Source organism: Lathamus discolor, chromosome 3 (genome assembly GCF_037157495.1).
Source record: "Lathamus discolor isolate bLatDis1 chromosome 3, bLatDis1.hap1, whole genome shotgun sequence".
NCBI classification, from domain to species: Eukaryota; Metazoa; Chordata; class Aves; order Psittaciformes; family Psittacidae; genus Lathamus; species Lathamus discolor.
Window position 1 is genome coordinate 85399993 of NC_088886.1, and position 13030 is coordinate 85413022.

Here is a 13030-nt window from a genome sequence, read left to right on the forward strand (position 1 = left end):
GAAGGGATTCAATATTTTCATTATTCAAAAGCAGAAGCCTTTCTGAGGGTCTAGGTGTCAGTCAGTAGGCAAAGGGAGGATGAGGCATTCCCCTGGTTGGGTTTGGATCAGATGTGGCTGGAGCTGCAATGGAGAAAGTGACTTACTCTCAAATCACTTGTAAGGTATGCCTGTTTCCAGACCTTTCTCTGAAGATTTTGCTAGAGATTTAAGCTGGAAATTCCTATGTGTGTATATCTTTTGTGGCTCAGAGGCGGTGTATCTTTAAAAATTACTGCTCAGACTTCCTTTAATGAAGCCACGCAATGGTATTCAAGGAGAGTGGAGCTCTGGATTAGGGATCACTTGGGTCATAAGAGCCACTTGGTATTCCTTAATAAAATTCCTTCTGATTGCACTAGGAGCTTGACTGAGACAAAATCTCTAAACAATAAAGTTTTAATTTAGCATAATACTGAGTGAATCCAAAGCCTCTGAGCAGCATAGTGAGAATCATGATATCAAAGATAGGGGAAAGCTTGCTAATACCACATATCAAAACATCAGAGATTGGAAATTACATGCCCAGGGTAAATAGATTAACTGTGAAGCAGAGAAATGAAAAATGGCTGCTGAAAAGAATTTGGCTTGACCCGTTTGTGGAGACACTTGGGACAGGGGTGAAAGCTGGATGATAAAGCCAGATGCAGGTGATTTCTCCACCTGCAGTTTTTGCACTGCTCCAGACTGCTGACCCAGGACACTAACAAATCTTCTTAGTTTACTTTGACATATCATTATGATACAATGGGAAAACCATTGATGAAATATAACTATGCATTATGTTTTGAAGGTTGCTATCAGAAGATGAACTCTCCATTTTTAGCAGTCTTTGTTTCCCTATTGAGCTCTAACCTGCACCTTTAGGAGTTGTAGTAACAATCGCTCCATTTTTTCTTTACACATACTTTTCACTTTGCCCTCTAGAAACTGGTCATTTAGGTTTTATAGTCTGCTGACTCACTGATATAAAATCAAGAGCGGGTCTGATCATTGCCACAATTCTATTTGGATTATGTCTTTTTGTTTTCTTTTTCTAATGGTAAAAACCATCCTGATATGAGATGCAGCCTGACTTCATAAGGTAATACAATTAATAATGAAATCCAGCCAAAAATATCACAAGAAGTGGCTGATGCCCACTTAATGTTTTTCACTGGAATGCCAGCTAATCATATACAGTGACTAATTGCCAGCTGCCTGCAAAGAGGAGGCAAGGGTATAAGCTTCATTCTTTTGCTTGAAGTGAAGCTCCAGATCCCAAGTTTCTGAGCTTCAGATGCATGCAATGCAATGGGGTAGCAGCTTGTGCATGCTAAGTTTAAATAGCTAAGAAATAAGTTTGAGATGCTGGGACTGGCTAAGAAAACCCTAGGTAAGGAAGATTATGATAGAGTAAACTCCATATACTTCTTGCTTTTGTGGCCTCAGTCCTACAGTACATGGGAAGAATGTAAAAGCAGCTAAGCTTGAAAGCTTACTTGCAATTAAGAGCTCCTAAGCAGTGGATTTAATAATACATTGGGTAAAGATGTCTGCAGCACCAGGCAGACAGTCCCACATTTGTCAAAAAAAGCCATGGGCTCAATATACTTGGGTTTAGAAGGTGCTGGGCACCTTAGTCAGATACACTGATTTTTGTTTCACAATAACATAAAGAAAAAATATTCATCCTAAAACCAGAGTACTGGTGACATGGTTGAGAGCAGTTTTAAGCTCTTTTATTTATTGCACATTTCAGTAACTTTTTGTTTCTAACAAGGACAGTGATTACATTGTTAAATATTATGGACACATGGTGCAATTTACAGTAAAGAGGAACAAGAAGATATTCTTCATACGATAGGAATGTAAGATATAATTTTTTGTTGTAGTATGTGTCTTTGTATGTGCTTCTGTGTGTTAACAACTGCTGCTCTGGCTTCCCTTTGTCAAGAATACTTAGCCTGAGTTCTGAGATAGTCTTTTTTTTTTTTACTGTGGCCCTGGAGGTGGAACCTCAGGTAGTAGTACAGTGATCCAGTAAGTCCAGGTTTACAGCTCACTAAGTTGCACATCACATGAAGCAATGCTTTGATTCAGTATAAAGTGATGCTCATGACTGAATTTTTTTCAAACAATTTTGATGGGTTAATTTGTATTAGCCAAGCCTTTTACTGGCTCAGGTGTCATCTGTTCTCCCACAGCTGACATGAAACCAGCACAAACTCAATCTCATCTGCTCTGGTTATTGCAATAAAAATGCAATTATTTGCTCTTAATCTGAATCTGATTTGTACCAGATGATCTCGTAGTACATGGTGTTGGTATTAATGATGGCTAAAATAGTGGTCTTGATCAAAGTGATACGAGGCCACATTCTGGCCTTCATCACTGTTGCAAATATAGATCAATCTTTCCTTTCCTCCCCATAACCTTTTTCTTTTTTTGACTAGAAGCATAGAGAAAAAAGTTGGAGAGAGACTGATGCGTGACAATGCACTAAATGCAAAGAATTCCTCTCTTAAATTTGTGTGGAATATTTACTTTTCCACCTTCACTGAAATACAATAATCCGCATAGATTTGCCTACTACTTACACAAAGAACGTGATTCTTTAGCATTACTGTGGAACTAATATCACTATGCTAATGAATGCAATTCTCAGATGCTTAATATCCATGTGTTACAATAAGTATTGTATAGATAAATGATGCCTGCCTACTAACTGCCTTGCAAACAAGTTATGAGTTCCAGACTATCTTTGTCATGCAGTGTGGTGAACTTTATAATCAAGAGAATGGATTTCTTTCTTCAGTTGCTCCAATTTTGATTTTAAAATACAGTGGTTAGTTTGGGTTTGGTTCTGTTTGTTTTTTTCCAGTGCAAGGGGAACAGCCAAATTTCATACAAAAATTTAGACATACAACTCTGCAAGAAGGAGAAGATTTAATCCTGCATTGCACTATACATGGAAAGCCTAAACCACATGTTTACTGGACAAAGGATGATATCCAAGTGGTATCCGGAGACATCAGTGTATGTTCTAATGTTCTTGAAATATTTCTTGGGAGAAAGATTATATACTTTGCTTTATGCTACTAATAATCTCCTATGTGCATTCTATTGTTTTACAGACTGAGAAATTAGGAGATACCTATTATCTTTTGAAAAGAAATGTAGTCCTTGCTGATACTGGGAAATATATCTGTGTTGCCAGGAATGAAATTGGAAAGGCACACTGCTCTGCTTTCATAACAGTGATAGGTGATTCATCCTGCGAGATGCATGCTTTTATGGATGTTGTTGACTTACAAAATGAGCACCTTGTTTCCACTAATGTACATGCTTTGTTTCAGAGAAAAATAAGCCCCCAGAAACCTCCACTGTAACTCAGGCTAAATCAGAATGGGAAGATGGATACTTTTCAGAAGAAATGAATGCCACCACAGCTGAGGTTCTACAAACCCACGACACACATTGCGTGAGAAAGCAAAGGCCAGTGGCTAAACATCTCCCAGTAAGGTAACTTGCAGCTTACTCTGTGCTACATCTTGTAATACTCCAATAGTTGTAAGGACCTTAATTTACAATACACACATCAAACAGTCTTCCTAATCCTATGAACCCTTTGTATAATGTAAATGAAGTGCATAATGTGTTGTGTGTGCCTTTTACACTTAATTCGTCATCAGAAGTTATGTAATTCTCTTAGATGAAAGAACCTGCAATATAATTGGAAGTGGAGTTTGTGCAATAATGTATTCTGTTTAGTGATTATATTTTTTTTAATTTAGATGTAATGTAAGATTGAATAGCTCAAAAATACAAAGTTTTCAGGAAGTTCACACACATATAACCACATGAAGTTTCAAAAATAAAGTACATAAATAAACTTGTCTACTAGTTAAGCATCTTATTTAGAAGAATAAGTAGCAGTCCTAATAGCACAAGAACAGTCATTGTTCATTAATTGGTTAAAGATGATAAAATTTCCCACTGCACAATTTCAGAATATTAAATGGGATACATGAAGTCAATAGTCTTTGTGGTGACTTCTTCACAAGATTAAATCTTGCCTCCTAAATTTAGGCTCTGATAAAAAAAAGAAATATTGTTTTGTCTGTAAGTTCCTGAGGTATGTTAACTAGACATGAAAGTCATGTTAATTTTAGGGCATGTAGAGAATTATGTATGATTAAAACATGTAGATCATACAGAAAGGTCAAATTTCTCATTTTTCTTATCTTTTCTATTCTTTAGAACTAAAGTGCCCTCTGGTTGTTATTGTCAGCAAGATGAGTTTTAAGAAATTTTATGGTCTGTTCGAAATCACTCTTTATCTCTAATCTTGTATTGTCTCAAGACCACAGAGAGCAGTCTATGACAATCACAACAATGTTGCTTATGAAAGGGAATGCTGCAGCAGGCACAATGAAAAATATAAGAAGTATTAACTGATCTCTTTTAAAACAGGTTTAAAGAGAAACTTTGGCTTCAAGGTGTGTATCTTGAACTTGAAAGGCCACAAGAGATTATCTTCAGTTTGGGACATGATCCTGCTCTTCTGCCTCCTGCAGAGGGTCAGAAGATGGACTGAACTGCAAGATGCCTGATTAATGAATGTGTTCATGTTGTTTGCTCTGTCCATTAGTAGATATTGGACATGGGTGAGGAGATGAATCTTTGAGTGCTATTTGATTTACATCTAACTTAAAATTTGTATTTGGTTTCTTTACAAATAAATCATTAATAAAATTCACCTGTGCGCAGCATTTATTAGACAGTGATTTCTAATTTCTTGTGGTTTTGTTCTGGTCTGCTGGACAAATCTAACAGATGTTGATGTTAGAAAAAAGAGATATTAGCCATTAAATTGACAGACAGTCTTGGTAATACATCAGTACCCAATCAATGGTTCTTCCCACCAGCTTATATAGAGAACATGGCCACAAACAGATGAGGATGGAAAACAAAATTACTAGAACTACAGAATTCCCCAGTTTATTAAATTAATTACCTTATTTCTAACATCTTTGAGACATTTTGAGGAGGATGGGCATTGGAAGGAGTGGTTACTAATAGTAGCAAACCATGTCTGATGAATGCTTAGTACCAAGAATGTCTTCAGGGAGGAGACAGTCTCTGTAAGGCAGCATATATTGCTTCTGCTTTCAGGACTGGATTAGCGTAACAAAGCAGTCCGTTTCCAGATGGTGTGTTTAATTACAGTCTAAAGGAGTAGACTATGAACTGATAGCCACCCTGTTTTCCAAGCACATACGACAAAGACTTCCCAACGATAGAATTCCTGAAGACCCACAGCATCCATTCAGGGTATAAGGAAAACCTGAATGGAAATTGAACTATTTTTATTTTGGCAGTCATCAGCATGATTAAATGTTTGTCTTCATCTCTTGAATTCAGAGTTTAGGTGTCTTTTTCACTTCAGTACAAAGCTCTTTGCAGACAAAGAGGAGGACTTTCATGGTGTCACCCATTTGCAGTATTGAAAAGGGTAGTTCAGAAAATACCTAATTTCTGATGGGTGCTTGCCTGGTACAATGACTAACAGAACATCTAGTTAGACTCAGGAATAACTGTTCTTGTGATTCAGATTTTCAAAGTCTTGCCTAGCAAATGATTCATGCTACTAAGACTTCTGCTTGGATGCACTGCATATGGCTTGGCTAACACCACAGGTACATGTGTAATGTGCAATTGCCTACTGAGCAACATTTTGTCATTCCTTATATAAACATTGATTGGGCCTACACTGGGTTTATATACAACAACAATGCACTCACGCTTCTCACAGAGATCAGATAGGGGTTTAAGCAGTGCAACATCTTTGTGGTTCATCTATGTAGATGTTATCTGTGCAAAACTGGGACTGAAATAACTTTTTTGAGAGTTCCTTAAATTGTATTATAAAAACATAAAACATTTATTGCCAACAAGATGTAGGTTTGCTGGTAGAAACTTAAATATCTCCAAATTGAAGTACAGACATCGAGAGGAAACAAGCTGAAAAAAAATATCATGTACATGTCTTCACCTGATCACATAAATCACTTGCTCGACGCTATGGAAAAGCCAATGGCATCCTGCCCACAGAGTAGTCACAAGGCTGTGTATATGTGCATATAAATATAGTAGCTGAGGATGAAGTTCTTGATCTACGTACTTGCCCCTTATCGCTCATGAGCAGTCTTTTCCAAAGTGGAATGGAAATATTCAAACATCTTGTGTATCTCTTACAATTACTTTTCTGCTAAGAACCTTCTTTGCAAGTGTTGCTTAGATGTAAAGATTTCACAAAAAGTATGTTTCTAAATGCAGTCACATTCTGAGGACTAACAAAGTGTACATATCAGATACCACCAAATTGCCCCCTCCCCTGCACAAATATTAAACTCCTCCAAATTGTATGTTCTTTTATGAGCTGGAATCCTTAAGTATGACACAAAGTTTGGTTTGTTGGGGTTTTTTTTAAATTTAAAAAGTAATTGTGTAAAAATGAAAGTGTGGAATTCAGTGCTTCCTGACTTGATTCCTCAGCAAATTTAAGTCATTGGAAGGTTCTTGCTTTTCCTCTTGGCTGTCAGCCTGTAAATACAAATTGAATTTAATATTTGAAGTGGGCTTTTTCCCTAAATTCACAAAACATATCTTTCCTTAAATAAAAAAGTGTTAATGCTTTTCTAAATATATGAGATAAACCAGAAATATGTACAGCTCTTCTTACCTATGGTTTGCCTACTAAACAGTAGAAAGCGGTGTTTACAAACAAGTAAACAAAAAACCCAGCAACCTTTTGCCAAAGAGGAAGACAGCTATTGCTCCAGGTGTTCCCAGGGAATGGATGCATTATGAAACTCGGTAAGTGTGTTTAAGTCTTTTAATTTTATAAATCATAGTTGTTCATAAAATCATTAAAAGGCCTGCGAAATTTGGCAGGAAGTATGTGTCTATTCAATTCTAAATACTATCTCCATATTAAAACTTATCTCAAGTATTATGATATTAACTATTGTTTTGCAGAGGAAGTAGAATAGTTATTAAATATATTCTTTACTGTAAAGAATATACCACGTTTTTTTGGTAGGGCCCTGCTTTCTAAGGCTACGTGCTGAGTAATGTTTTTATTCCTTCCTTCTCTGCATACATAAAAATGTAGGGATGATACAAAATAATATCCAAGGAAAACTTGGGAAAAGTGAAGTCTGTGAATCTCCTCCTTAGATATTTCTAGGTAGATATGAGTGACAACTATCAATATGATCTTAGTGAATATAGACCCTGATAACTGATCCATACCCATTCAAGTCTAGTTATGTTTCTCATGTTAAATAGCTACAGCAGTTTCAAAAACTGCTTAGTGCCTTGGTGATCTTTTCTGCTTTGCTTTTCAGTTACTGCCTTCTTCAGTAACAAGTAAAACAATATTCTGCAAGTTTTAGTTTGTATTGAAAAATAATAGCATCTTACATAATCAGTTACCATAGCTCAGACAAAATACTTCAGCAACTGAAAATGCTGCAGCTTCTCAGAAGCCAGCTTCAGCACACAAACGTGGATATTCTTGTGATGATACTGAATTTTATAATCTTTATGTAAGGTTCTAAAGTTTTCATCACAAAGTACTGTTTAGTCTTTATATAAGGTTCTATATGTTCCATTATACAGTAATGTTTACAGCGTTTGCAGGGGTTGGGGAATTGATTAAAGTGGTGTAAAGGTGTTTTGTTTTCTGGTGAGGAGTTAATGTTTGAACAGTTAAGACAACAACTTTTTAGTTATTTCTAAATTTAAAGAAAGTGAGTAGGAGGAGGGAAAGCAATTTTTTTTTTTCAAAAGTAGGTTTTAGAAAACTGGAAATTCATCCAGGATATAATATCTAGATACATTTTGCATTGTATTTTGGCAGCTCTATGAGGATTTAAGACAGCATCATATCAGTGAAAAGTTTTATTTAAAGTGACCAAATTAATTATTTCATGAGCCCCTTGGTTCTGCATATTTGGTTGGAGGGCAGAGTGAAACAAAAATAGTCTGTGAAAGGGGATATAACAGTTCTTTCCTATATTCTATAGGAAAGAACAGGGCAAAGAATGAAGGGGGTGCATAAAAATGTATTAAATTAAAGGGGCGAGATACTGATTCTTTTCATTCAGTTTGCAAGTTAGCATGTGTAGATAGATTAAGGGACCAGGCAAGAAAGAAATGTTTATGCTAGACTGGCTATGCAGCTACAGCACATAGTATACTACTACTGTTTGACATATAATAAAAAAAGAAAGTTTGTGATTTTATTTAAAAAAAAAGTTTGGAATTTCCACTTCAGAAAAACACACTGAAAACTTGCCTAAGTGGAAGTTTGAAGATTTCAGTGTTCAAGAAAGACTGAATTTCTCTTAAAGTCCTGACTAAAGTCTTCAGTTTCCTGGGCATCTTCATGTGGGCCTTCTAAAGTAATCGTTCCTTTTGTCCAGCTCCACTCATAAAGTCAATAAGATTATTAGAATTAATCAAAGTGAATCACATCAAAAGCAGTTGCTGGCATCCATGCCACAACGTTTCATTGTGTTGAAGATTACGTGGTTTTTCTTAAATGTGGTGTTGGCTTATGATGTAATACATATGCATAGTATAAGTTTGTAGTGATTACCAATATATAGTTTATATTTAAAATAGTAGCAAATGCTGAAATCTTCATATCAATCCTCTATTTGTATGTTTGACTGAAAAACTATTTGGCATTCTCTGAATTGTTTGTTTGATCCTGGAGCAAAGAAATAATGTTGTTTTTACCAGCAGTGTCTGCTACATAATAATAAGACTGAAGTCATCCTGCTTTTTATTGTGGATACACCATGTGAGACTAAACATGTAGAAATCATACTGGGGTGATAGTCATTCTGTTAACAGAAGGCACGCAATCTAAATAATTCATATTCCTTAACATCATGAGAGAAATACTTCACCGTTCAATTTTATTTTCTTTATTCACCAGCAAAAGTAACAAGTTAAGAAAGTATAAACTTTTGTTAGAATGGAAGTAGGTTTAATAATGATCAAATACAAATATACAAAAAATAAAAATGGGAAGGAGCTTATTTTAAAAATACAAGATACGTGGTTTATGTGTTTGAATGCAGCAAAATGTTTTCTTTGTAGCTTTCTATTATTATCAATTGTTGTTGACATGATTGAAATAGAAAAATTCGAAATTGTGAACATCTCATAACTTTAAAGTGACAGTTTGCATATTTCTGTCATTTTAAAATCATCACACGTTCATAAACTTTTTCATTGCTTATTTGACTTAGATGTCATCATTTAGCTGCCTGTGTTTATTAAGTTTGTGGATACAAGCCTGCATTCTCTCTTCAAGTTTAATTTTTCGCTGAAAATGTAAGTAAGTGTTCAGCTACAGAGAAAACCAGACATTTGCTAATTAACAAGTCTCTGTTTAGAATCTGAAATCAGATACACAAATTTTCTAGACGTTTTTTGTCTTTTAGTAGAAGCTATCTTGTCCTCCCCACTAAACATTTAGAGTTGCATTTGCTTTCCTACTAAGTCTTATACAGGGAGTTTAGGCTGACATCTCTTTAAAACAAAAATTGGAAATAAGCTGTAGTACTCTGACTAACTCTCTGTGAGAGTCCAGATAGTACCAGTATAAAGAAAGACTATTCCTCCAGTTTCTGTTGCTGTTGTTGCTGCTTCATGCCAAGAGTAGCCATAAATTTGACTCTTTATGGGATGGATAAAACTACGTGGCAGACCAAATGTCTGAGGTTATTGATGAGATCACAGCTATATGTTCTTTCTTCTTTTTTTTTTTTTTTTTTTTCAGATCCAAAATCTATAGCATAACGCACCCTTGCAGGAATCGTAAGAGTGCTATTCTCTCTCCTGGGCATTTTCTGAAGCTTCTGCTGGGAGGTTTCACTCAGATTGTTTTCAAGCACAACTGCAGCTGACACTACAAAACTCCATCCTGTGCTTACTTCTCTAGATATTCTCTGGGAGATATTTTTCAATGTGAATCTTGGTAACGGGAGACTGAATTCCTCTGTTTACCAAAACAGCTAAGCACGGGCTTGACTTTAAGCACATAGGTGGTCTCATGAGCCAGTTATGTGCTTAAAGAGTTTGCTAGATATGCATTATAGATATTCCACTTCATAAGGAAGAAAAAGGGTTTTTCAGTAAGAAGGCAACAATGGAAAACAGGCTGATGATGTGGTGTCGCAAAACATCTCCCAATACAGCGATAATAAGAATAGTCTACTAACTCTGACCTCTGTTTCAGAGACAACCATTCTAATAGTACAATTAGGCGCACTGACTTATGAAGCTGGGCTATTGGAACTTCATAAACTAATAAGCTATTCAACGGACTATTAACTCTGTGGTCTGCACAAGGTCTACACACATCTAGAGGAAAGCTATTAGGCTAAAAATCTGCTTTTTAGAAATTACAGTAGTTGTCTGTATTAATTTGATTTCACAGAATTAGTATTTCTGCATTTTGTACGCTATTGTTTTTTAAACTTAACTACTTGGAACAGTGAACAGAAAAATTCTGAAATAAACAAACAAAAAAATGACAAATCTCTGTATTACCAAATGAAATTTTAGAATTCAAAGTTCTGGAAAAAAAATTAAACTGTGTATTCTAATAGTGTGCAGCCACATGTCTGAGCTCAGCTCACTTATTCAGTCTCGTGATTGACAGAACATTTGGTAGCTTCTTGGATGTTTTAGAATGAAAGAAATTTAGGCTGAATCTCACTGATATGATTATGACTTGTCCATACCCTGTGCTAAAATGCTTCTTTATTACTTTGTCTTGTGCTTATGACTTAGGAAATTTTTAGCGTCTTGTAAACTGCACATAACAAAAGACATTGATTTATAAATCAAAACTTTTGGAACAGATGAGGTTTCCTCAATGAATCCCTTTTGTGCGTCCAAAATTAGCCTTGTCAATCAAACCAACAGGTGGTGCATGGTTACACATAATGGATCCCCTCTCACAAGATAAAGTTCTTTTAGGAAACCAATCAGAGCTGACAGTGACATGATGAGGCAGACCTGACAGCAGAGCTGGGGTATATAAAGCAAAACAACTATGTTAGCACTTCTGAGCAGTCGTGCATTCCCCGCCTCGCCTCGGGTGTAGGGATTGCAAAAAAACAAAACTACACTGTCAAGACTGTGTAGTTTTGTTTTTATGATTAGAGGCTCTACAATTCTCATGCTGGGATTGTCTAACAAAATTTTACTCTGGATAAGGACGTCGTTTAAGAAGATTTCGTTGGGCTTAGCCCACTCTCACAGGCACTTTGAGAGATCAGGTTAGTAACGTGTTTCTGAAGGTGGAATAAGTATTTTATTGTCATTAACAATCCTGATGCAATCTACTATTTGTTCAAATTCGTTCACGGGGCCGGGGGAGTGGGGGGCGGGGGGGATGTATGTTTCAGACTATGGACACAGACCATTTAAATTGTCTGGCAAGTTTATGTCTTAAATTTCTGGGAGTAAGTTTTGATACTACTCAGCAAAAAGTTTTTCTGGTATATTTGTTGTGAAAGACTATAAATTAAAATTTGAAATGTGCATGGAAACATCTGCTTAACTTTAAACCTCCTTTCATTGGGAGTGTTCAAGGTTATGATACTGAGAGATAAACTGAGAAGCTCCAAGAATAGCTCTGATAAAATGCACATGGTATCAGCTAAGCACTGATGACTTTTTAAGGGAATCAACTGCTAAGGTATCAGTTACATGGCAGCTCTGGAACACTTGTCTGCTGTCATTCATAGCCAGGAAGGTTATTTCTGGAACATGACATTTCAGATGCATACTTTCAATTCTAATTATACAAAAAGCCTTATAAGATCAGATCTTCATCACCAAATTTTGCCTAGACAATGAAATATGTAAACTTTGTGTGAACATGACAATTCTACTTAATTAAATTATTTTTAATCTATTTTGGAGTCAGGAAATTACATATATATATATAAATTTTCATAATGTTTAATTATATTGTAAGAAAGATTATTTCCCCATGTTTTAGCATGTGACAGATATTTGTCTTCATCTTCCTTTCAGAAAACTAATGTTGTTTTAGGATAAAATGTTGGTAATTTATTTCTAATTTGAACTCATTCCCCCTTACCCTTGAAGCTAAAAAGCTTCAATAACGGGCTGTTCCCCTGTTAAGCTGGAACCAGTATCCAGACAACCAGTAAAGGCAATAAAAAGCAGATAAAAATCCCAGTACAATATCCAGCTCACTCTTATGTGGTTATTGTATGTAGGCACCAGGCACTGATTTCAATGAAGGGACTCACGTTTTTAAAAGGTAGCATAAATTTTGCTCATAGTGAAAGAAACTTCATTTTCTCATTAATTTTTAAGTTTAAACCTGGGACTGTCATAAAATCAGGCACAGAAATCAAAATAAACAACAGTAAATATGTGAGATTGACTTGAAATATTATGGGGTTAACTCGGTTAGTAACGCGTGATATACTCTCAGGGGAATTTTTTAATAAGAAAAATTAGAAAATAAGAAGATTTAATAAGAAAATTAGAAAAACAGATAAATGGTACTATTAAGAAGATATTAACAGCATTAAAAAACCTGGACAATTCAACATCAATAAATAAATGTGTTCATGCAAATATAAAATACTCCTGGTACAGAAGTTTTTCTAGTGGCAGAGTGCTATTTCAAAGTAGGATCTTTGTGTGATAAGAAGAGAAAGCAAACTTCTTTTCTTTCAAATTTCACATGGATCTGCAGTTGTTCAAACCATCAGTGTCAGCGGCTACCTTATATCCTAGCTCACATTTCGAAGGTAGCTGTCTTCCCATATTCAAAATTCCATTGTGATACTCTCTAAGAAAGAGTATAATTTTATCTACATCTGTAGTGCCAATATGCTTCTGTGTAAAATGAAATTATTTACTACTTACAGACTTC

At 35.5% G+C, this 13030-nt stretch overlaps 2 protein-coding genes across 13 annotated transcripts in view; both read left to right on the forward strand.

Annotated features, from left to right (window-relative positions):
* The window catches only part of CCDC141 (coiled-coil domain containing 141), a 94834-nt gene extending 90041 nt beyond the window's left edge, over window positions 1-4793 (forward strand). For 5 of the 8 annotated variants that reach the window (XM_065670226.1, XM_065670230.1, XM_065670232.1 and 2 more), the window contains 4 exons: window positions 2903-3057; window positions 3156-3285; window positions 3378-3543; window positions 4495-4793. In XM_065670226.1, the coding sequence (XP_065526298.1) occupies window positions 2903-3057; window positions 3156-3285; window positions 3378-3543; window positions 4495-4618 (575 nt within the window). In that variant the 3' untranslated portion in view covers window positions 4619-4793. Of the gene's footprint in view, window positions 1-1109; window positions 1124-1801; window positions 1890-2902; window positions 3058-3155; window positions 3286-3377; window positions 3544-4494 lie in introns of those variants that run through there. The other 3 variants (XM_065670231.1, XM_065670234.1, XM_065670233.1) reach the window with 3 other exon arrangements.
* Window positions 4794-11198: 6405 nt separating this feature from the next.
* Window positions 11199-13030, forward strand: part of TTN (titin) — a 247435-nt gene continuing 245603 nt past the window's right edge. For all 5 annotated transcript variants that reach the window (XM_065670238.1, XM_065670240.1, XM_065670239.1 and 2 more), the window contains exon 1: window positions 11199-11390. The gene's annotated coding sequence lies outside the window, so the exon portion shown is untranslated. The remainder of the gene's footprint in view (window positions 11391-13030) is intronic.